At 36.7% G+C, this 24,770-nt stretch overlaps 1 protein-coding gene across 1 annotated transcript in view; it reads left to right on the plus strand.

Moving 5' to 3' along the window:
* The window catches only part of AOPEP (aminopeptidase O (putative)), a 196,032-nt gene that overhangs the window by 55,711 nt on the left and 115,551 nt on the right, over positions 1 to 24,770 (plus strand). The window contains exons 6-7 of the mRNA XM_059833739.1: positions 19,530 to 19,719; positions 21,390 to 21,496. Coding sequence (XP_059689722.1) covers positions 19,530 to 19,719; positions 21,390 to 21,496 — 297 coding nt within the window. The remainder of the gene's footprint in view (positions 1 to 19,529; positions 19,720 to 21,389; positions 21,497 to 24,770) is intronic.

Genomic DNA, 24,770 nt, shown 5'->3' on the forward strand with positions numbered 1-24,770 from the left:
GCCTTCTTAGGGTTCAGGTTGGAGGCGATACAGGTTTGAAATAGGTTACATGGAGTGCCCCCTGTGAGTGACTGTCAATATACATGTTCCACTTCAGGGTGTACTTGCACACGTGCATCTGAGCTGATACAGCTTTTTCTAGGCAAAAGAATCTGTACCTTGTACACACCTAGCATTTCTTTGTGCTGTGCACTGAACGCATGGAGGGCAATGAACGTCTTCCATTCGTTAGTGCCTCTCACTTCTGGCTTTTGCTTAGGTAAAGCATTCTGTGGCTTCTAGTCCATAGTTTTGTCTCCTCTAAGCTTCTGAAGTAAATTAAATAAAATTGCAAGTTTGTAAAAATCTGCAAATTACAAATAACTAGTCCTCCTTATTTTGTGCAGTACTTTTAAATAAACTGAGTTTGCAAAAACTGTAAATAAGAATAGTATACAAATGCATTTGTGTTACTTAAAACCTAAGTGATTGTGCTCCCGGAAACAATTTTTTTTTGTTTGGTTTCTAATTCTCTCTCACTCTTTCCACAGTATTTAGACAAACAGAAAGTTGTGTTATATGCAGCATTTTAAAACCCAACTGCCTTTTCCCAAGTGCATAATTCATAGCAAGAATTAGCAAGTATTCAGATAGAAAGAATTGTGCTAATATAGGCTGCTGTTACAGTTCTGCAGTTATGCCATAAAGAGACAATTACCCTCAAGATAATTTACTTTCCTTGGTCATGGATTTGCTGAGAGAGTTGCTACCTGCGAACTGAGATGAATCTGTTGCCATTTATGGCCAGGAGAAACTAGCATAGGAGATATGGATCTGACATTGACAGGCTCATTAGAACTTTCCAGGTGATTGAAGAGTGCCCTGTATTCTCTTTCACAAACAGGCTGTTTTCTTCTGGTTAAATTGTCAGTCTTCACAACTTAGTTAAGAATATCTGCTCTCTTATTTTGTGTACAAAAGTCAGAAAGCCACAGTGAAGCAGCTCTGGCACAGGCCAGCACCTGATTATATCCTATCACATGATGTTTAAATTGAATGTGACCTGGAGCATTCATTGGACGAGGAACTTGCAAGTAAAGATGGTGTGGGGTTTTCTTTTCACGGTACTAATTGCAGAGAGCAGTGTGTGGCTCCAGAAGCCTTTGATGAAGCTCTGTGCAGTAGTTGTACATATTTCTTTATGAGATCCCAGAGAATGAGGTTGTTGTGTGCTCATTATTCCTGGGGTCTGTTTTGTAATGTGTTTTGCAAAGATCTCTTCTGGCAATTTCTTTGTGTAGTGTTCCTGTGGAGCCAGCGAGGAAGTCTTTGAGATGGTCCGTGTTTCCGTGCCGTCAGTATGCTGAAGATACCCACCTCCCTGTTGTCATTCCCAGATGGTACAGGCTCTGCTTTCCCACTGTTTGTTTGATTCACAGGCTTACATAAGGAGGAGTTGGCCGAGTTTCAGCTAGAGGTAATGCTCATAGGAAGAAAGGAAAAAAATAGTGGTGCTTCGTCTGATTCTGCTGTTGAGAAAGAGTCCTCACGTTCTTTCAAGAAGTTTCATCTTCTACTGATATATAAGATTCTGCTAATTCTATGGAGTCATTGTTGGATACCGCTTTTTTTGTAAGAGGCACGTTTTTAATGAATAACTGATTTGTGGTGAGAATTATTGATCAATGAGTGGATCTTCTTTATTTAGCTCAATTTAGACCCTCCTGTTTTAGTTCGGGACGTGAATAGTCTTCTTGTGTGGGTATTGGAGGCCTGTTGTCAGTCATTGCCAGTCAATTGTGGGGTTTTTGTTGAACTTCACTTACAAACTTACCCAAAGCTTTATGTATTGAAATGTTTTATACATTGAATACATTTGAATATTAGAATAAAATTCTAGGCTGAGATACATGTATATGTCTCTCCCATTGAAATAACATACATCTGAAGAACAGAACTTGGCTTTAAGCATTTTCTCAAATAGATATAAAGTATGGACATAACTTGCTTTCATTTCTCTGTATGGGGATCCCTACAAGGGCTCAGAACAGTCAATGCAGAGAAATACTGTGATTCTTGCAAGTGTTCGCCTTCTATGTTGCATTTCTTGCTTTACTTTTTTCTTTTTTTCAGCTGTCTTTGAAGTTGCTTTTTTCTGATTTGTATGCAGAATATGCTTTATGACTGTGAGGGACCCAAAGCTGATGAACTGTTTCATGTCTGATCAGAATCTTGCCCCTGCACAGTAACATAAGTATTGCACGTCTGATGTAGCCAGTCCCTGTACCTCTAGGGAGCAACAGTCTGTTAGCAGCTTTGCTTATGTTTCCTGCATTTACAGCACATTTGTACTGCTGTTTCTGCTTTGGTAATATGACCAGCTTAAATTTCATTCTAACTATGTCAAATTATCAAATAAAGCTACAGCACTACAATGGCCAGGAAAATGAGAGGCTGGACAGTAACATATTTATGATCTAAATTCTTCCTGTTTTTCAATTCTAAGGTTACTGTCATTTTTCCATTTTACCAGTCCAATGTACATGTTCAAGACTTGCCTGCAGATGTCTACATTAACTGCAGAACTATTTCTTTACATATTTATTGGTTGTTTTTTTTAATTGAAGAAAAATCCTTCTGAACAAATAAACAAAGCTGATAAAATTTGGGAGTTGGTAAATTGAGTGATTCTTGACATTGATAGTGGGCTACATTATTTGGGTGGTAGCTTAATTCAACTTTTCTGCACATCACTACCTGATCTTTACATAGGAAGGAAAATACATGCCTTTGGAAAGTTTCAGCTTAAAAATTGTACAGTATGGAATTCCTTGAAGAAAAGTGTATTCTGCATATTCTGAATAAATCAGCATTATAGATTGGGGATTTTCCTTTACTGGGCTATTTTATGCCTAAACCCAGATTTCTCATACATATATGACTCAGTGATGCGGGCATCATATATAGGAGATGTATATGGGGGAGCATTATGGCCATCTAGAAACATTATGTTGCTAGTTCTTGACCCAACTCTGTGTCTGCTCCTGTGTGTATACACTTAAATAGTATGTTTAGTTTTGGAGTAGGATACAACCTGATCTTCCTGACAGGATTTTGACTGGCAAATGAGAGTTGATTGGAGAGGAAACATGTCCTCTTTCTGAGGTGTGGTTTAAGGCTACATAAGGAAATCTAAAATTTTGATCTGTCTCCTAAGAGCTTTATGTTTGCAGTTGTAAACCCAAACACAGACACCTCCAGAGCATACCAGTGTCTTGGATTAGTTCCTGCTTGTTAATATCGCAGAATTAAACAGCAATGACAATGTTTCTAAGAGCTTGAAGGAAGGAGCTGGTAGTTAAGGATCTTACTGAGGGTAAAGAGCTTGTTTGTAGTCATGTGTATTACTTCTGGCTCCTGTCTGATGAAGGAGGAATTACAGGGGAACTGTAAGATACTCCAAGACCTGTCTCATCTGGAAAAGAGGATGGGACCACGTAATCATTATTAACTTCAGATAGTTAGATATTTTAGCCCTTTTGTCATAAAGTTGGGATTCAGAAAGAAGAATGTTTTAGCCCTCTTTGCAGATGCTAAGCTTTCTAGCAGATTCAGTTTGAGTATAAATGTGAAATGTGGTTGGAAAGTCCTGTGCTGCCCCTTGCCACAGTTTTTACACACTGGCAACTTTTTATTTTTGGTTTTTTTTTTATAGCAGTTTTTACTGCTTTAAAAAAAAAGGAAGAAAAGTGTTGGTGATGCACCATTGTACAAAAGGATTCTCTTTCCCTTTCTCTGACGCTCAGGGAAATTGCTTAGTGTTTACTCATTAGGCTTGAAAGCACTTTGAGAACATAAAGACACCCATGCTGACACCATAACTCTTACAAAGTGTCAGTGAGCTGGTTCATTTCTGTTAATTTGGTAGTTTCAAACGACCTTGTTTCATCCTGCTGTCTTTAGCTTTGTTATCTTAAGCCATGGGAAAAGGTGTTGTTACTATTATTGGGCCTAGTTTGAGCATAGTCCTATGCCTGTTGATCTCAATGGGAATGATAGCAAGGGTCTGCTCCTTTATATGTAATTCTTTGGATGTTTTTCAACCTTCCTATTTAAAACTTGTCCTTTATTTATTATCTGCCTAGAAACCACTCTCTTGATCACATAACTTTTAGACTTTTGACATCTGAATGGGGTGCATACATACGATTCTTAATGGTGGGTGATTTTAATCTTCACAGTGACAATAAATCTGGCAAATTCCTCAAGCAACGATGTGGATTTCTTGATGTTTTGATCCCTTTCTACTTATTGCAGAGGTTGCTTGATTTAGAAATGTAGGGCTGGTGTCTATTGTTAATACTAATGTTCAAATGTCAAAGCAGGTATTCCAATAAACTTTACTTTCAACTAATCATTATCCTCTGCTTATTCTAGGCTTTAACCAGTGTGAGTTAGGTCTCTTCGGCAGTAGATCATTTCTCTTTCATGAGGTGTAGGAAACTGTTCTAATTTTCGTTGTTTTTCTTCCTTGACATGTAAGTACAAGTAGAGAAGACTGGATAGAACTGACTTGATATACTGTTCTGTCACAACATGAATGTCCACATGCTCATTTTGGAAATGTTCAATGGTATACCTAAGAACAATCATTAAATAACAGTGAAAAATGTGTTGAAAGGAGAGGGAACGTTATAGGATGCGTTGGAGGGAATCTGGGCAGTAGTGCTATTAATGCCTTGGTTTATCACTGTTCTGAGACTTTTGCAGTGAATGCACTGATAAATCTAATAAAATGAGGGATGGTTATTATAATTCTTTTATACCACACATCTGAAAAAATTCTTTGCTAGCTTTTGTACTTTCTCTGCCACTGCCAAATTTCTAAGGTTTTTATGTTGCATACAGAGCAGATTCCTCTGATGTGTTGGTCATCTCCAAATTACTCTGCATCCTTGTGTTTATTCATTGATGTGTGAGGGAAGGAATGAGAAACAGACTTCTGTATCCTGAGAACAATCATGTAGCTCTTGTGTCCGTTCCACTATATTTAAAGGAAAAATGATAACTCTTCTCTTCAAAAGTGTATTAACATGTATAGTTCATTTTAAAGATTTTTTTTTTTAAATATTTCTCATAGGAAAGACTATTCTCTGAAAGGTACAAGCAGATTTTCATACCTGTATGAGTAAAGTAACTATTTATTTAGAACTCTTAGTATACATTAAACTATATCAGTTGCCCTTTCAAAACAATTTCATCTGAAGTCTCCTTCCATCTGTTCCTTCCAAATAATTGCAACATTGTTTCATTTGTAGAAGAAAAATATTAATTAAAAACCCTCACACTTTCCAAAGGGTGTCGATGCTACCATCAAACCCTGAACCTTTATTAGGGTTAAAAAGAGATTTTGCTGTCTTATTTTACATTTCAGTGATTGAATTTCTGACATAGATTTCTTCTGCTCATGCTTACTAAAGAAAAGTTGGCTTTTTTGGAGAAAAGCTGAACTGTGGAACTACAGAATTTTTTAGAGTACTGTCCTATAAAAGTTAGCACCTATTGGGTTGTGGATCATTATATTTGACTGGAGATTTGAAACATTGTTTTTTATTTTTCCCAGGGCTGATATATGATAAATTGCAGTCTGAGTGTTGTCATACGAATTTTCTCTGCACACATGCATGCTTCCCACCAGTTTGTTGCTGTTGGAGATTTGCTTTGGGACTGGTAGGGATCTCATGATATAGACTGAGAGTTAAACTGTTGAAATTGGTGGAGGAATGCATGTAAGAATGTTTTGTCCTTAGGAAAATCAGAAGGACAAGTAGACTGCTGAGAGTGCTTCCAAGGAGGAGAGAAGGGAGCTGTGTGTTTCCTTTTTCTGTGGGGGAATTGGGTCTATCATGGACTTGGGGGAAATGAATTGAGATGTGTGGGTTTGAGAATATGAAAAATTTACTTGGAGATTGTGGTTTGTGAATAAAACACCACCTCTGTTTTGTGGGATGGTTTTTGTATTTCCTTTGTCTGTGATAGCATGAAGGAAATAGATGGTTTCATTCCTTTCAATTTAAAGGCCAGTCCGTTTTCTTGCCGGATGGCAGGCATCTGTTTTGTGATGACTGCCTGCTCTTTCCACAATATTGCACAAATTATGTATCTGCTTAACAAAGGAGGTTACTATGTGCTTTGGTATTACAAATTTATAATAATTTTGACTTCTAAGTCTAGTTTTAAGTGTTGAAATCGAACAGTGAAGTCATATTCACTTGATAATGTGTCTCATTCATGGTATGATGCTGCACTGATATTTATAAAAGTTCATTTCCATTTAATTGTAGCATAATTTTAGAATTTCAAGTATCTTTAAGATTACTTGGAAAATTGTTGTCTACTGCTCAAGTTGTTTGAAGGTGAAATTTAAGGTACTGTTTTGAACTGTAAAGAGCTGGAATATTCTTTGTCATTTGTTGTATACAGAGCTATTTTGTCAAATAAATGTCAGGGAGTTCCCTCTCAGGAATACATCTTCCGTATGATCACCAGCTTGGTAGTGATAGATACTGAATTAAAGCTATGATGTAATTCTGAATAGCCTTGTTAGTCTTCTTGAAGGTAACTCGTAGACCAACACAAGAAAGGTGCATATGGCTTGGTCAGCGAGCAAAATTTTCAGAGGCCTAAATTAGACCTTAGCATGATGAAGTGAGGAAGGAGACTTGCTTGTCAGTGATTGAAATGGCTTTGCTACTGTCTCGTATATCTTACATATATATCTTATGATATTAGAAAGGTTTCTGCATTCACACGTAAAATTTTGTGCACTTCTCAGTGCTAGCTGAAGTGCTGTTGTATTTTGCAGCATATCAGAGGCAAGACTGTTAGTTTGGAGAGAATGCAAAGTTATTTCTAAGTAATTGTAGAAGATGATACTGAGCTGTCTCGGGAAATTTTTCTCTTTCTCACTGCCTTCAGTAGCATAATAAGGCAAAATTTTTAGGGCCAGTGCTGCTTTTCTGATTTTGGTTTTGTGTGATATATTTGTGATGCTAAACATTACATATTAATATTACATAGTATATATATAAAAGCAGTATATGCAAGTCATGTCTTGAACAAACCAATTTACAGATCAATTCCTCTTTCTGAATGACTTAAGTTTGGGTTATCATGTTTCCTCTGCAACAGTTTGATAGACTAGAGACATGTAAAAACTGTGCAGAAAGAACTGCTTTTATTCACTCCCTTTTCCAGAGCAATTGGAATACTGTATTAATTTAGTGGCACAAAGATGCCTGATTTAAAAAAACTATCTGCCTTAACCACAAGGAAGGAGAAAAGGATAAAATGAAGCTGTACTATAGGTCTACAGTCTATGTAAAGTCTTAGCTTCACATAATTTTCTGAAAAGAGAACTATTAGCAGAGAAGGTAGGGTTCACCAAATTCTATTTTTAGACTAAGCAACTTCTTTTTCTTAAAAACCACACTGGGCACATCCTTGTAAATTATAACCATTCTGTCATTATGGCCAGTACAAACCATCAGTCTCTACTTACTGCTGTTTACTTTTTTCTTATAATATCTGAGAATTGGTTTTGAACAGATCCTGGTGTTATTGTGCTGTCTGATAGGGCCAGCTCTTGTCTCTTGTCTCTTGAAGCTTAATTTCTGTTTTTGTTTGGCCAGTTGATCTGAGTTAATGTAACAGTGCATATGTGTAAATGCAAATTCTCTAAGTTCCCTGAAAAAAAATGCACTGCAGTCACAGAGGTGTTTCCAGTGCTTTCTGAGAAGAAACAGCTACATCCAATTTGCATATGTCAGTATTACTGTAATATTTGCAATGAATTCTCGGTTAACTAAATTTAAACCTGTTGGAAGTATAGCTATAAAGTGATAGCTATTGGCAGGTGTGAGGTATGTATCGCTGTCACTGAAGAGCTTTTCTCTCCAGAACGTGGAACTGAGGCCAGCATAAACACACTGGCAGACACTGTGCCATTCTGCCTAGAGTCAGACGGGGGAGAGGGTAACAGCTTCTTTTTCTACCTGTGACTTTGTTAACAGGTGGTGAGGACAGTATGATAAACCTAGAGGTTTAAATCCAGAATATGACCTCAGCATGGAATTTATCTTTTTAAGTGTTTCCTACTCTAAAACTGACATGAAACTTCTATACTAAAGTTTAAGTTGCAGTCAAGTAAGTATGTGCAGTACGTCAGAGACATACTGTCTGATAGTTGAAGCAAGTCTCAAGGAGTGTTCTCCCACCTGACATTAAATTCTGCTAAAACTAAAAATGTAAAGTAATTACACTGTCTGTGGAGATTAACTAGATGTACAGCAGAGTGACTGGATTTGGGTGTAAAACTGTTAGCTATTTGGAAACTTCAATCTGTACTTTCTGAAAAATTATACAATTTGTGTAATTTTTTGATCATCAGGTTCATAAATCTAAACTGATATGAATGCCAAATACCATTTGAGGTTTAAAAAAAAAAATCAATGCTGGCAATACTGAATATATAGAAACAAAACTTAACCATTTGACATGATATAGACCCAACTGAGTCTGCAAGGAAGTATCTAACAGGACCTACCTCTTATCCAGCTAGCATTAACTGGATTTTAACTGGCAACCTGATTCTGTTTGGTCTTGGTAGAAATTTTGGAATATGTTTGCTTCCTGTGAGTGGTCAATATCCACATGCAAATATGAATGTATGGTCTGACAAAAAGAGAGAGGTTTTAGTGAATTGGCAGAAGTGTTGTCAGGAGAGTATATGGGGAACAATCAAACATTTTCTACTACTTTTTAATTTTAAAATCCTTGGTGATTTAAAAAAACAAAACAAAACAAAACAAAACCACCCAAAATGGGTATCTTTTGACCCATGGTGGTTTATTTGCTGTGGTCTTGCAAGGTAGGAAACCACCTCACTCTCTCCTTTTAGACTTGGAAAAATACTTACTAATATAATCTGTATTAGCCTTAGCATTTTGTCAAATACAGAATTTGGCATTCTTAATTTAACAACTTCAAAAGTTCCTTTCTATTTTTGAGGTTTATTTGATGAATTCACAGATCCATTCACAAGTTATCAGGTCACTGTTGGAAATCTCGAGGAGAAATGCTGGATGCAGTAGATGTTTCTAGAATATAATGGTGTTTGCTTCTTTTTGGCATCTTTAAAAAGAATAGGTAAGTGTATTCTGTGGCAGTGTCCTGGACAACAGAAAAAATATTTGTTTAGTCCTTATGATGGACTGAAACAAATTTGGAGATGTATGAAAAGGTAAATTGATAGAAGATGCAACAAAATAAAAGTTCACTAGTAGGTGATACTTAATATTATAAGACTTTAACACAGTTCTCAGTTATGCTAGCTATTTCCAGTTAAACTGTCCCTTGCTATGTGATTCAATAATAATAGCTGGATGTCTTTGTATGATGAATAAAGTAATTCACAGGCACACCAGCTACTTCCAGCTAAACTGTCCCTTTGCTATATGATTCAATGATAATAGCTGGATGTCCTGTATAATGGATAAAGTAATTCTCAGGCACACTGAAGCTCTTCTATCTCTGGATATGATGTAATTTAATCTTATTTTTCCACCAGCACAATAAATGTGACTGTGTGTGAAAGAGAATCTGTGTTTGTATGTAAGATTTTACTTGGAAATAATCTTCCAAAAAGGAGGAAAATGAATGCATTGCATAGAGTTTGATGTTCCCAAAAGATTTTGTTTACAGTTTTGTTGAACTATTAAGCTTTTATTGTAAGGAGAGTAGATTGTTCTAGTTTTAATAATTATAATGCTGTTCTGTTTTAATATTGCATGATCTGTGGGCTGCCATAAAGTTGTTACAAATTGAAGGGCTGATATAACATGAAATGAGGCACCTCTTCTGAATGTTGCTTTTGTTCTGTATTTAACAAATTAGTATGTTGACATTTGTCACTGATGGATTTCATTATTTTCTGAAAGGGTTTTAGGCGGTTTGACAGCATGAATGGTTTGTCCTACAGACTTCTGAGAATTGATAAAGGCATCTTTGTTCTTTGTGCAAAAGCACAACAGATATCTTATTGACTGACGCATTCAAAAAAGAAGGCTTGTATAGCCGCTGTGTAGAATAAACTAAGAAAATAATTTTGAAGCCATTATGTATTCTTCTATGTTGTTCTCTCTTTTTTTGCTAACAACATGTATCTTGTTAATCAATATAACAAGAAGCATTGGATCCTCATTCAGTAAAATGAAAGCATGCATTTTATATCAGTTTACATACTGTTTATAGATGACAAAAATAAGAAAAACAGGTAATGGATAATAGTAGGACTAGTTAGTTAAATTTCTATTGCCTGAACCATTTTTAAGATGAGTGTGCAGAACATTGTAGTATTTGTATATACAGAGGATAAAGGCATAGTAGAAGTAATGCCTTTTAGCAGGGATGTTCAAAATCAGAATAGACTTCACAGTTTTGGGTTTGCACCCATTCTTTTTTTAAGTAAAATGAAAGGCTTCAGAAAATGGATTTCTAGGTACCAATTCTTAAAAAAAAGAATTGTAGCTGATACTGTGTATGGGCAAAACTTAGATCATACACAAATTGGATAATTATCTTAATCTCATTGCCTGCTCCTACATTTGTAGTTGCCACAAGAAGCAAGAGTGTATTAGATATGAACTGAAAATTTAAAAGAATTACATCTGTGCAACTTTTATGATTTGAAAAGTTCTGATTTTTTTAAAAAAAAAGTCTGAGCTTTACCTTTTTATTTATTTTTTCTTAGAAATATCAGGGATTTGTAGTGCTTTCTCCTACAGTAATGTTTGGGATTTCCTGAATGATTCAGGGATATATCTGGAGTTTTCTCAGTCTGCAGGTGAAGTATTTATGATAATGATCCTTAAAAAACAAGAGCATTTCTTAGGCTTGGTTTGGTTTGTGATGCTACTCTAACTGTACTTTGTAGAGATTTAATAAGAACCACTTCTGCCTTCAAGCAGATTTCATTTCCTTGCTGCTTTTAGAACAGTGATAGCACAAGCTTTACATTGAGAAAAGAATCCTGAAAAACTTGAAGAACAAGCAATCTCTTTTCCCTTTTTCTTGTTGGTTTGGCTTTTTTGTTGTTGTTTGTTGTTGTTTTGTTCTGGTATGTGTGGATAAAAGCTTTCTTTTATATATTAAATGAAGAAAAAAATGACCCATTCATTTCTTTGTCTTATCTGTGTCACCTTTTGAGACTGCTAATGTATAGGCCCTTAACTTGAGTGAATTTTCACTGAATATGGAGAAGCAGATACATTTTGCTCTTTCTGTCTGACTATTTATCATAGTTGGTTATTTGCACTTTGGCTCTCAGCTCTGTTAATATCTGCCAGAAACTTTATGATGTAGTAAAAGGAAATCCAGGTCTTCCAGTAATAACAATGATGGAAAGCTACAAATAATGAAATCCATCCATGATCAAATAATACCATCCATCAGTGACAAATGCCATCATTTAGACTGGAACTGAGGAATGTTGTGAGAGACTGCTCATCATATTAATAATTTTAGCAAGAATAGAAAGAATAGTTTGAAAAGACTCTGAAACAAATGCTATGTGCATTTCTAATATAAAACAAGAGATTCTTTTTTTAGTCTTCCCTTTGGTATATGAGAAGGAAACCTGAAAAAAACCCCACTATCACACAAAACCATTTTGTATTTATAAAATGAGACGTTTGAATACCTGTATCTCTCTCTGTTTCCATTACCCTCTTCTTGTTAAAATAATATGATCAGTTAAAATAATATGATCAATTAAAATAATTTATTACAATGATCAATGTCCATCCATTGCTGTTTTCTGTTCACTTTTTTTAATTTCAGCAAGTGCTTAAGGTTAATTTTGTGATCTAATCTTATAAATCAGTATTAAATGAGAGAGAATGAATATAAATGCATGATCCTAACAGAGACTTCACACACTATTATTTGTTATTAAACATTTCCACATGATTATTAGCATAACTTTTTTTTTTCCCCTCTTCACTTGGCCATTTTCTAGTATTTGGAAGCACTTAGAGAAATGTGGTAAAAGTTTCATATGAAATCTGGAATTTAGCAAATCCAGAGTGTAAACCAAATATTGCATTTATATTTGTAAATAAACTTCTTACTGAAATTAGTGGGAACATGATATTTCCTCTGGCTCCTCAGACATGAACAAAATTTTCCCTTCAGCCTCTGAACCTCTTTTGTGATGCTACCTATATCAGCAAGAGTAGAGATGTTTTATCACTGTTGTGATCTTTGAATCAGCTGTCTTACATCAAACAAAAAAAGATACTTCTATGAAAAATTCCATATCCTAAAATACTATCCACAGAACAATCTGAACTAGAAATATTTTCATTTTCTTGATCTTGATTTCTTTGCTCTTTAACTGAAGTATGCTAGATTGACTTCCAATCTATCTGCTTTTTAAGAAAAAAAGAAATAAGCTAATTGAGTTGTTTAGCTTGTAAAACTTGTTTGGAAACATCTGCCATGAAACAATGCAATATGTTGCATTGTAAGTAAGGGATCTGGAAATTAGTGTCACTGATTCACAAATTATTTTCAATGTTAGCAGTGTCAGTACTTTCTGAGGAGCAATTGCATGTGAAGTGTGAAGGTTAAAAATTGAGCTCTGTAAAATATAGAGGGTTTTTTTTTTTAAGAGTGAAACAGGTGCTTGCATTTATTGAAGCCACTTTACTTGCACTTACTCCTAAATCAGTTAACTAAATCAGTTAAATATGAAAAATTCATTCTGTGATACACAACATGAAAAGCTTTAGTCCTCAAGGTGTTTCTTTTTGAAAGCTGCCTGTAAGATTTTTGACAGTATTGTAGCCATTTGTTACTAGGAGGTGTTGTGTAATTGATTTTTATAAGAGAATTCCATTACTTCGTGGGTTTTTGGGCATGAGGCTTCAAACAAATCTGGATTAAAAAATCTTGATGGGAGCTGAGGTTTTGAATCTGTAATTCCTTCTTTTCTTCCCTGTAATTTTTTGTGTTTGCTTTTCTTTCTGTACAACAGCAGGCAATTTGCTGCCTGTCACAAATCCTGGGCGTATGGAAGTTTCTAAGTGAATAGATATTGTTGGGCTTACATAAGACATTAGGAAACAAAATCTGGAGAGCTCCAAAAAGGGTTCATGCCCTGCAAGTTCCTCTTTGTGATACAGAATGTGTAAGATGAAAAGAAGTGGGCTAGAGCTGCTGTTAGGCATCCTGGGGGCATCAGAGGTCAACTGATGAATAATTCCTCAACTCCACAGTTCTTACTTGGGTTGACTAGCTGCTTGATCTTGGCACTTCTAGTTCCTGATGAGCTTAGTACAAAGTTGGGTCAGCTCACTGGCAATACTTGGATCTCAGACATCAGATTGAAGTCTGCATGTAAACTACAACATCCTTTCCTTCCTTCCTGGTTTACATCCCAAGTCAGAACATTTGAAGCAGGTAGGATTTATTATCGTATGACTGCAGCAGGATATCAGCCAAAGAGAAGTAGTTTTGTGAATTTTTGTAAAACCCCAATTAAAGTTGTTTTGTGTTAGCACTGTCAATATATGTGCTCTGTGTGTGTTAGAGCGAGGATGAGACAGCATTGTTTAAAGAAATTAGTTGCGTTATTACCAGATTGTTCATCCTGTTCTTGAGAATCAGATCTAGGGAAATTCTTGTAACCCTTCTGTGGGAAATGATAGTTTCAGTCTACCATTTTAACATTGTATATTTTGGTTGGATGATAGAGGACAGAGGAGCAGAGCCCCAGAAGCAAACTAGAACTTCAAAACAGAGCATGCTTTAGAAAAAATTAGAAAAGAATAAGGCACATTTTTGGCAAGACTGGTGCAAAAATTAAAAGCTCCAAAATGTTTCCCGTCTGCTGGGTGTGCATTTTGTTGGGCAACTAAATAAATAATTTGTTTTAGCAGGTACAGCTCTACACTTTATACTTGAAGTCCCCTAAATTAGGAATAAGAATCCCACTTTTGGATTGACTGTCATGTGGTATTCAAAGAAGAAGTTAATAGATGGCATCACCCTGTATGTGGTTAGTTCCCATTGATCTAATTTTAAAAGAAAAAAAAGTTCTTCGGTAGATTGGTTTGTTTCTTGACTTTTATTAATTTTTTATTGTTAAAAAATACTGGAGATTCTTTTTTTTAATACTTTGACCTTTTACTCATGTAGAAGTTTCAGAGCAAGTTATGACTGAAAATTTATGCAAATATATACATGATATAGCATATCTTTTCATTTGTGAACATGAAGTTTAGAGAATTGAATTATGGGGAATGAGATGGGTTGATACAGTTTTCCTCTAGGCTGATCTTGTATTAGGTGGGGGTGCATCAAATTCTTTGTTTATTTTTTGAAGCACGATGAACCTGTATCCTCTTTGTTCAGGTCAGTACGATCGGTCCTTTTGCAGTACCAAAGTAAGGCCTCCTGGCATATAAAAATTGCATTTGTCAACTCTTGTCAATATTTTCAATGTGGTTTAGTTTATCTTTGTTCATCATAAAGTTCCAGAGCTATTTTGGTATCTGAAGAAAATTTGTTAAATTTCCTCTGTGAATGTCTGGACAAAACAAATAAATAGCTGACTTGTATGTGCAAAGACATTGGTGTATGACACAGTTGTATGTGATAAATACATACTGTCTTTTTATGTCATTTTTACTTCAAGGCTGTTCATTTGGTGTATTATAGAATTGGAGATAATGAGAAATATCAAGAGTTGTTACAAACCCAGTTGTTGGTATAGCAGCTGTTTGAGCTTAGGCTGTTACCTTTTTCCTTTCACTGTATAATTTCTTCAGTTTTATGCCAAGTACCAGTTTTGCTGTTGAACAGTAATAAAGAGAATTTCTTCTGAGAGGGTTTCACCCTTGTTTATACACATCCTGACTAACCTGGTTTGGTACAGCGAAATAAGCAAGACTGAAGTGATTGTCTGCCAGTTCACAAAGCAGCTGCTGCTCAGGTATTCAGATCTTTAATTAGGTGCTTGACTGAAATTTGAAGTTTGGATGTTGAATTGCTGTACAGAGTTGGCTGCCACCATCCTCCTTCCACACACAGGTGTTGGTCTTCTTTCCCTATTGCCTACCCTACTGTGTTATTGCATGATTTATGGAGTAAAAAGTTAATCATCTGCTCTAGAATTACTTTCAGCTGTAACTTCCAGTCACTTGTTGGTTTCCCACTATGATGGTAGGAAGAGAAAACTAAATGACGTTTCCATTTTTTTCTGGAACAGTGCTCAGAGTATTCTAACTACCAGATCCTTGTCTCTACAATTGCATCTGCATGTATATTTGAGTTTCTGGTACACTATAAAGCTAGGAGATTACAAAGGCTCTTTGTCTCAGTAGTTCTCTCAGTACTGGACTGTAACATACACCAGAATGCTGGAGATTATAGAGGTAAGTAAGTAGATGTTGCATGTTCTTGTGTCTGCATTCCAATGGCACAAGTGCCCTCAAAGATAAATTAAGCTAACATTCAAAGTCTGACGTAGACACCACAGACAATATGCTAATACTGTTCTTTGTATCATTGGAATAATGTAGGTTAAAGGCAACTGATGAGAGATTGCACAAACTCTATGTAAAAAGCTGTCATTTAATTGTCTAACTTTCTCAAATTCCAGTAATCTTGAAATGTGTATCTTAATTTTAATGTGTTCCTATCAAAATATTTTTAGAGATTTCCCTGCTCCCTTCTACAAATTTAAGAAGGGATTTTCTAGAAGTACAATAACTGCCTAACCCATTTACTATCTGAGTACCTTTTTCTAAATAGGAAAAGATAAGCAATATGTGGAGTACTATAAAAACATGAAAAATATTTTTTATTACATAATTTCCATCTGTAATAGTGATTTTGGGTGCTGCTTTTGACTCCAGAAGCATAATTTTCCAGCTGATATGCTCTTGGCTCTGTTATTTCAATAAATACGTAAGAAAATGTATCTGCATATCCCTGTGTGTTAAGAGGGGGGAGACTTCTTCAAAAGGAATGGAACAAGTCTGTTAGAAATGAGCTTCATGTTCCTAGCTTAAATGTGTACTTAAGTTCTTGCACGTACATTTGGCTAGAGTTTGTGCTATGTGTCTCGTCTGATTATGTGTGAGCAGCCAAAGATAGCACACTGCTGTAGCCTCTGAGCAAAGTGGCACCTGCATCTAAGTCATAAGACTGGAGAAGAAGTTTTGCAAAATTGCTTTCAGAGATTTGGCCTCTCAACTGGTCAGATTACTGTTCAGAGCTCTAGGACTCACTGGAAACCTTTTATTTGTTAAACAGACTGTTTATTAAGAACATCTACGTGGGTGGATTTGGATGATTGGAACACCAGGACTCTTTGGCCTTTCACACCAAAAATTTCTCTCCCTTTGGGGCTCAGTTTTTCCTTCATATGCCTTCATACCATAGTTACACTGTTGAGATTTCCCTTGACTGTAGTTTAACTGGGAGAGGGAACTTGCTTCTTCCTTCAGTCAAATGATACGAAGATCTAAGTTACGAGGGTGAGATTCTGGTCAGAATAATAACCTTTTCCTTTAAAAGTGTAACCAAGTGTATATTTGTAGAAAACAAGTGATTAATTTCTTTTTCTGTAAGAGCCATCAGGAACTTGTCCAGCTTCCTGGGAAGGACTAGGGGGGTTTTATTTTTTTGTTAACTGGGAGAGGTTTCCCATCTTCCTTACCACATCCAGCTAGCTTGTTCTGGCCTGCTTTAGAAACTTGGGACAGACTTGAAAAGACATCAGCTAGAGGCATTTATAAGCTGCGCATACCTCATCAGGTCTTGATGTTATTGCTGAGGTGAATCACCTTCGTCCATTCCTAGTGTATGAATGGATTTCTTTCCTTTTCAATTCCAATGAAAGCAACAGATATCAAGCCTTGTAATTTGTTCCTAGGTAATCACATGGATGGTAGGAGAGCCAAATTCCCATTCTGGTAAAAAAAAAAAAAGAAACGTTTTTTGCTACTGCAATTCAATCATCATTCTGATTATCTTATTTTTCATAGACACTTTCTTGAATTATTGAGTGGTTTAGGAGCAACTGATAGTAACAATGTGCAATGAATAACATTGCATATCCTAGATGGCGTAAAAAAAAATATAGATTTCATGGATATCAGTAGAGGTGGAGCAGAGTTTCTGGAATTCAAACATGTACTAGAAATAGAGAATCTGTATTTTAAACTAATACATAGAATCAGACTCCTCCCCAAGCTAATAGATGCTGGACATATTACAGAAACAGGTTCAGTCTTTGATAAAACTCCTTTTAAGACAAATGGGAACATTGCACTGCTCTGTAGTGATATCTGTTGTTACATGAGGCTGTGAATTGGAGATACAGCTGCTTGTTAACAGTGAACAAAATAAAAGGAATCACTTAAGGTATTCTCAGGAAAGGAAGTTGCTGGCTGTACCCCGATTCTAAAATGGAATTCTGCTGCAGCACATAATCTTATTTTTGGCCTTATAGAAAGTTGTATTCTTATTCTTTGGCCAAAATTTAACTCATATACATTTTTCTCACTGAAGTTATTTGTAAACCTTCCATAAAGGAGAAGATTGTCCAAATGTGGCATTTCTATTATTTAAGTGATTGGAAAGAGCGGAAAATACAATCTTTCCTTTTATTGTGTATTTACTTACAGTAGACTTAAAATGCAAACCACTCTGTGAGCCTGTTTATAAGGCATGAAGTTACTTCTGTTTTGCTTAACGAAATAGCCAAAACACTGCCAGCAGTATGTCTGGAATGTTATTTACTTGGTCCATTTCTGCGGTTTTTCTTTGTAGCACTGTACACATGCCACAGTTAGGGGTCATTTACTTACAACTGACCAAAGTAATACCCCCAAAGCTGTAGTTATTCTTCTCATCAGGGGCTTTATAATAAAAGGTTCATCGTGTTTTGCAGCTTCTGTGCTTGTACTTTACCCCCCTCTCCCCGTCCCTCACTTCTCTTAACCAGAATTGCTTTTGGCAAAGATTTGGAGAGCCGCTGTTTTTTCTTGCTTTGTTCTCTGTGAGTTGATTCCTCTATTAGTGCTTTAATTTCTTACATTGTTTCTTACAATGCCAGCTGATTGAAATGTATTAATGTGCTTTGCTGGATGATTATTATTATTTTATAAGGAGATGGATATTGAGTATGTTTTTCTTTTTAACTGTGTATCATACTTTATGGCCTCAGTTCCAGACATTCAACTGGTTGCAAGAAAACTGTGGGTGTTTTAACATTTCCAACGGAAGGGTAGGGTGGGTGGGGAAGCTCTTTGGAACGCTGACGAATAATATTTGACTCTTGGAAATGTCTTAAGGCCACGCGCTCCCTTCCCATGCTCAGAAGGCTGGACTTAGTTTTAAAGACCTGTGGTCCTGAAGGTATTACTATTATGCTTTATTTCCATTCTAACTGTCTGAGGCTGAGAAAACAGTTGAAATGCAGATTATGGATGCCAAGGGTTAGTGCAGGAATACTCTACAGATGGTAGTGGTCTTGGTTTGTGCCCATCTGTGTCACAGTGCCCCGTTAATCCTTTGCATGTTAGTCAGAGGGCTTAATTCTGCTACTTTTCTTTCCTAGATGTACTTAATTTCAAAGATTATGTAACTTTTGAGACGTTAACATCTGTAATGTCTATAAGCATAGCAGAAATTACCTTACAGCAGAACATGAGTTGGGAACTGCAGTAACTTGTAGTTCAGTGTGTTTATAATAGCAGAGCAATAATTCATAACAGTTTTTTTCCCCTCAATTTCTTCTTATAGTACTTGAGTGCAAAGCAGAGTAGATACAAATTGAGTTGTTCTCCCCTGTTGTGAAAAGCAGATATTTATTTTTATTGAGTCTCCTTCACACTTCTGTGCTTCCTCTGTATTTGCAGAAATTATAAACTCATCATGAGATGGGATCTTTTTAGCTTGTTTTAAGTTTTAACAAGCACATAGTAAAGCACAAGTGCTTTACTATACATAGCTCTTTTTGCTTTTGGATAGTGATTTCTTTTCTTTATAAAATGGTTCTGCTTTATTTATTTGCAGCTTTGATCATTTAACTGATAAAATACTTGCTGCCTATATTCACACCTGCTCATCTTTTATTATTCTGGCTTATACATAAATGCTTCTATTGAAATAAATCAGTCTTGTAGTTTGAAAAATGGAAAACTTTGGTTTAAGTTACTTCTTCCAGGTAATAGCTGTTTGACAGTTGAATACAAAACAACTGCTTGGCAGAATTTTAGTTTGACTCTCTGCCAACCAACAATAAAGTACAACCTAATTCCTAAAAACGCCTAAGCAGTAAACCATCAGTCATGACCTAGCATGCATATAGTAATAACAGGCTGACAAGGCTAATAAAGCCTATATGCTATTATGGCCATGCAATGCGTGTTATAACAGGTCAATAATGTATTTTGTCACTCATTCGTATTGTGCAGCCCACACATCATCTTCCTATCGCAGAGTGTGTTACCGGGAGGGAGCCATCTCTGTGGAACACGTCTGTGCCATGAAATTGCTCATGCTTGGTTTGGACTGGCCATTGGTGCTCGTGATTGGACTGAAGAGTGGATAAGTGAAGGGTTTGCCACTTTTTTAGAAGATATATTTTGGGCTAGGGCACAACAGGTAAGGTGACGATACATCACTTCTCAGTTGAATTATGTGGAAATCAATTTTATATACCCTGCTATGAATTAGATATAAATTAAACTTTCTGTGTTACGAAGATAAGCCTTTTAAAATGATATTGGAATTTGCATTATAACTTGATTTAAAAAAAAAGAAAAACTCCTTCCTGGTCCACAATGAACCCTAATCCTTACAGAGGTAGAGGTCAGTGCAAATGAGAATGGAAACATCTGTTTGTCAATGATTACCTTCCCACAAATGTACTACTCAGTTATTACAATTCAGCTATCAAACCGTTGCTCTGCATTCTTTCCACTTGTACTGTGTTCCTGAAACTGGAATAATCAGCAGAGTCTTACTGAATATTGTCATATTCCAGGTACCTAATGAAAGTGGCCTGATTTTGTCCAGTGGACAGCCGAGAAGCGTACCTCAAAACAAAATGGAAGCTGATGAAACAGGGCACCAGCACTTACACTTTTTTTCTCTTATACTGCCCAGCAAGAGTTACTCTCACGTCAGAGGCTTAAAAATCATTGTATGCCTTAAAGTGAAAAGTTCATAAATTGCATGTCAGCTAGTAAGGTGGTTTTCTGATCCAATTCTTATTTTTGTTGTACCTCTGCTACTTCAAACACTCTTCTGAGCCTCTATTTTATTATCGGGCATCTTTGTAGCACCTTGTCACTTACCATGTTTCTCGAACAAGAAAGAGAGGAAGGCTGTCCAAACACTTTGCTTTTCCCTTCTGGTCCTAAAACTCACTTTTGTCCTTAAATTGAGCATCACTCCTCTACTGTGAGCTGTTTGCATTAATTCTATGCTTTTGTGAGTCACTTGAAAGCATTTTCATTGTAGTAGACACCTTTCCATGTAGCTGAATGGAAAGGAGTAAGCAACAAGACAGGGTAATTAGTGCCCTTGTTAATTTATAAGGTCAGAAAATGTATTACTGCCTTTTTTTTTTTTTTCCTTTTTAGAATTTAGGAGTAGTTTTGGTGCTGTGCAATCATACAGTTGTAGGGTTATAAGTGTATTCTATAGTGCCTGACAATAATTTCATGTGACTGAAGTATTGGTGTAATGCAGGATAATACTAGCTGCTTTTGCTTTCTCCCATCTTTTCTTGTAATAGAGAAGCATAAATTAGTTGTTATTTGTAAGCTGACAACCTGGCATTTATTTCATAAACACACATCTCTGTTAATATTATGTAAATGGGGGAAAATACAACAGGGAGCTTTCACGAGTGTGTCAGAAGTAGTAGGAAAGAGGAGTAAAGTCAGCACACAAAGCAGCTCTTCACTTTCAAGGCTGGGAAGAGTGAAGTTACAACCAAAACCGATACACCAGGTATCTGTGCTGTACATTCAGTTCACTTATTGGCAGTCACTAAAGGGAAAACAACATGCCCATCTTGCTCCTCAGGCAGAAATATTTAACCGACTATTGATTTGATGTGCACAGCAAGGCTTCTGTTTTCCTTATTAACTCTTACAGCAGCAACTGTTATTTTTTGTTCTGTTCTTTTTAATCATGGATATTGGTACTGTTTCCTACATCTTCTGTACGTTAAAGGGAAACAAAACAAGTTTCTCTTTCTGAAAATTATTATTGTCTGTTGGGAAACAGCAATCAGTGATCTGTGTTTTTTGTACACTAAGCAGCTGTCACATGATGAAGTAAAAGGACAGCAGGAATTGAAAGCTTTGCTTCGCTGGCGACGACTCAGAGATGAGGTGCAGAACTCTGAAGAAGAGCTGCAAGTTTTAAGGTAACAATATGACAATGTAATCTTCGCTTTTGCATGTTCTGTCTCTCCTGTTTTCCACCATTTTCTCTCTTCAAAGGATATGCATCCAAATCATCTGATTAAATCCACTGCATTTCCTTATTTCCTTCTGAAGAAAAAAGTCAAATTAAATTGAGTAGGTTATTCATCTTCCGTATAATGCAATTGCTTTTCTCTTTGTTGTAGAAAGCTTTCAAAAACCATGGGATTTAGTTTGATATAAAATGTCTCTAAGCAGTTTACAAGAGCCTCTATTCAGGGCAAAAAAAAGGCCGTTTCCTGAACAAAGTTCACTGTTTGAAGCAGTAACAGATTCACTTTCTGTGGCTGAAGACAAGTATGTACAGGAGTATGGTATCTAACTGCCAAGCTGAATGAAGCTTTAAAAAGCAAAGGAAAAAGCATAATGAACTATATAAATCTACTTTCTCTTTAGAAACAACTAATAATGCTATTTAAGGAAGATTTTGGTTGTTAGGTACCAGATGCTGCGCTCAAGGCTACTTCTTACATAGCTAAACACATTAGATCAAAAAAAGATTCTTGCATTGCTAACGATTAATAATCTGGGCTATTCTGATTGGTGTCTTGGGAATTTGCCATAGTCTTTTATCTTGAGTGGCTGCCTAACATCTCCACTGCTTGTCTCCCCACAGTCTTTGGCCAAGAAAAGTAAGTTTACTAATCCTAACTCAAATTAGCCCTACACTGACCAAATCACAGAAGTACAGGGACAGATTTCAAGAGATTATGTAGACCATTCTCCTACCCTGAAATACAGGCAGTATACACAGCCCATCTTAAGCAGGATTTTGCTAACATGTTCTTAGAAATGTCCAATAAAAAAGTTTCCACTGTACCTAGCTAAGCTGTTTTAGTGTTAACAGTTAAAAATTGCTTCCTAATGCACAGCTGAAATACTGTTTATTTCAAAAATGTAGATTTCTTCTTTTCTTTCACCAAGTGGAAGTGGAGAACAAATTGATCCCCATCTTCTATATAATCAACTTTTAAATGTTTATGGAAGACTGTTGCTATGTTATTCATTTTAAGGTCTTCCCTTCCTTTTGTGCTTTCCAAGTAGAAGCTAAAAGCCTTTTATATTTGGGCACTGTTCACCAACACAGATATTCCTCTCTATGGCCTCATGTAATCTGAAAATGTGTCACCAACTTTGCATAACTGTAGTCTTTCATTGATCTGTTTTACTTCATGTTTATTGATGAATTGTGTATCCTACATGTGAGCAGAGTCAGTGAAGTTACACATTTGCAAGTGTGCAATTTGACAATAGCTGTAAATACAAAAGCAAGCCTTATCACCAGCTGTCATACAGCTGCTACCAATACAACTACTGATTGACAGGCACTGGGTTTTTTGTTTGTTTCAAAATAAATTATTTTTAGGAACATTGGTTGTTGTGATATGAGGCTTATCTGATGTATGGTTCCATTTTCAATATTATGGAATCATATTTGTCGTCTTTTGCGTTAATTATGTAGTTGTTACTTTAATAAAATGTGTATGTGTTACAAATTTTTAAAATCATTTTTCTAAGGGCCAAAATATCCTTTGTAGTTTGAAACTCAGGAAGGATTGATTTATCATGAAATTGAAACTTAAGCTTTCTATTGACTTCCACAGTTAGTAGACATAAGTATCTGTAATAAGCATGCTGCTTATTTTGCATAGTGGTATTCTCAATGCTAATACAAAAGAATGACAAATCGTGTCTTGTTTGAAAAGTATGCCTCTCATGTACACTTCAGGAGAGGAACATGATTGCCAGCTTGGGATTCTGTCAGTCTCTTCCTCTCTGATGGCGCTAGTTTCCTGTGGTTACATTTAAGGACTTTCCACTGGTTTCAGTCAGATATAAATATTCTCTACTATTTTTGTGGCATGGATTGAAAACTGGCTGATAGGTAGAGCTCTGAGGGTTGTGATTAGTGACACAGAGTCTAGTTGGAGGTCTGTAACAAGTGGTGTTCCCCGAGTGTCAGTCCTGGGTCCAGTCCTGTTCAATATATTCATCAATGACCTGGATGAAGGGATGGAGTGTGCCCTCAGCAAGTTTGCTGATGACAAAAAACTGGGAAGAATGCGGACACACCGGAAGGTTGTGCTGCCATTCAGCGTGACCTGGACAGGCTGGAGAGTTGGGCAGAGAGGGACCTTATGAAATTCAACAGAGGCAAGTGTAGGGTACTGCACCTGGGGAGGAATAACCCCATGCATCAGTACAGGTTAGGGGCTGACCTGCTGGAGAGCAGCTCTGTGGAAAGGGACCTGGGAGTCCTGGTGGACAACAGGATGGCCATGAGCCAGCAATGTGCCCTGGTGGCCAAGAAGGCCAATGGCATCCTGGGGTGCATCAAGAAGAGTGTGGCTAGCAGGTTGAGGGAGGTTATCCTCCCCCTCCACTCTGCCCTGGTGAGGCCACATCTGGAGTACTGTGTCCAATTCTGGGCTCCCCAGTTCAAGAAGAACAGGGAACTGCTGGAGAGGGTACAGCAAAGGGCTACAAAGATGATTGGGGGACTGCAACATCTTTCTTATGAGGAAAGGCTGAGGGAGTTGGGTCTTTTTAGTCTGGAGAAGAGAAGACTGAGGACTGAGGGGGGATCTTATTAATGCTTCTAAATACTTCAGGGGTGGGTGCCAGGAGGATGGGGCCAGTCTTTTTTCAGTGGTGCCCAGTGACAGGACAGAGGTAACGGGCACAAACTTGGTCATAGGAAGTTCCATCTAAACATGAGGAGGAACTTCTTTACTTTGAGGGTGGCAGAGCACTGGAACAAGCTGCCCAGAGAGGTTATGGAGTCTCCTTCTCTGGAGATATTCAAGACTCGCCTGGACACATTCCTGTGCAATCTGCTGTAGGGGAACCTGCTCTGGCGGGAGGGTTGGACTAGATCATCTCCAGAGGTCCCTTCCAACCCATATCATTCTGTGATTCTGTAACTTGAATAGGTTCTCTCTTTGCATGTTTATTGTTTGGGGTTTTTTTTCTTTTCTTCTTCCTTCTGAAAGTGTATCCATGTGCTTTCCTGAGTTGGTATGTAAGAGAGAAAATTTCAGTCTTGGCATTGCACTGTTTTGAGTTTGTACTGAGGCTTGTGCTGGTTCAGGCTTGTGTTTTTTACACAAGGGTATTAAATGATAACTGTTTGTTACTTTTTGCCATTTACATCAGGAAGAAAAAAATGAGCCCATCCACTCTTCCCAAGCATATGCTTGTTTCAATTACTTTTTT

Source organism: Gavia stellata, chromosome Z, assembly GCF_030936135.1.
Source record: "Gavia stellata isolate bGavSte3 chromosome Z, bGavSte3.hap2, whole genome shotgun sequence".
Lineage (NCBI taxonomy): Eukaryota > Metazoa > Chordata > Aves > Gaviiformes > Gaviidae > Gavia > Gavia stellata.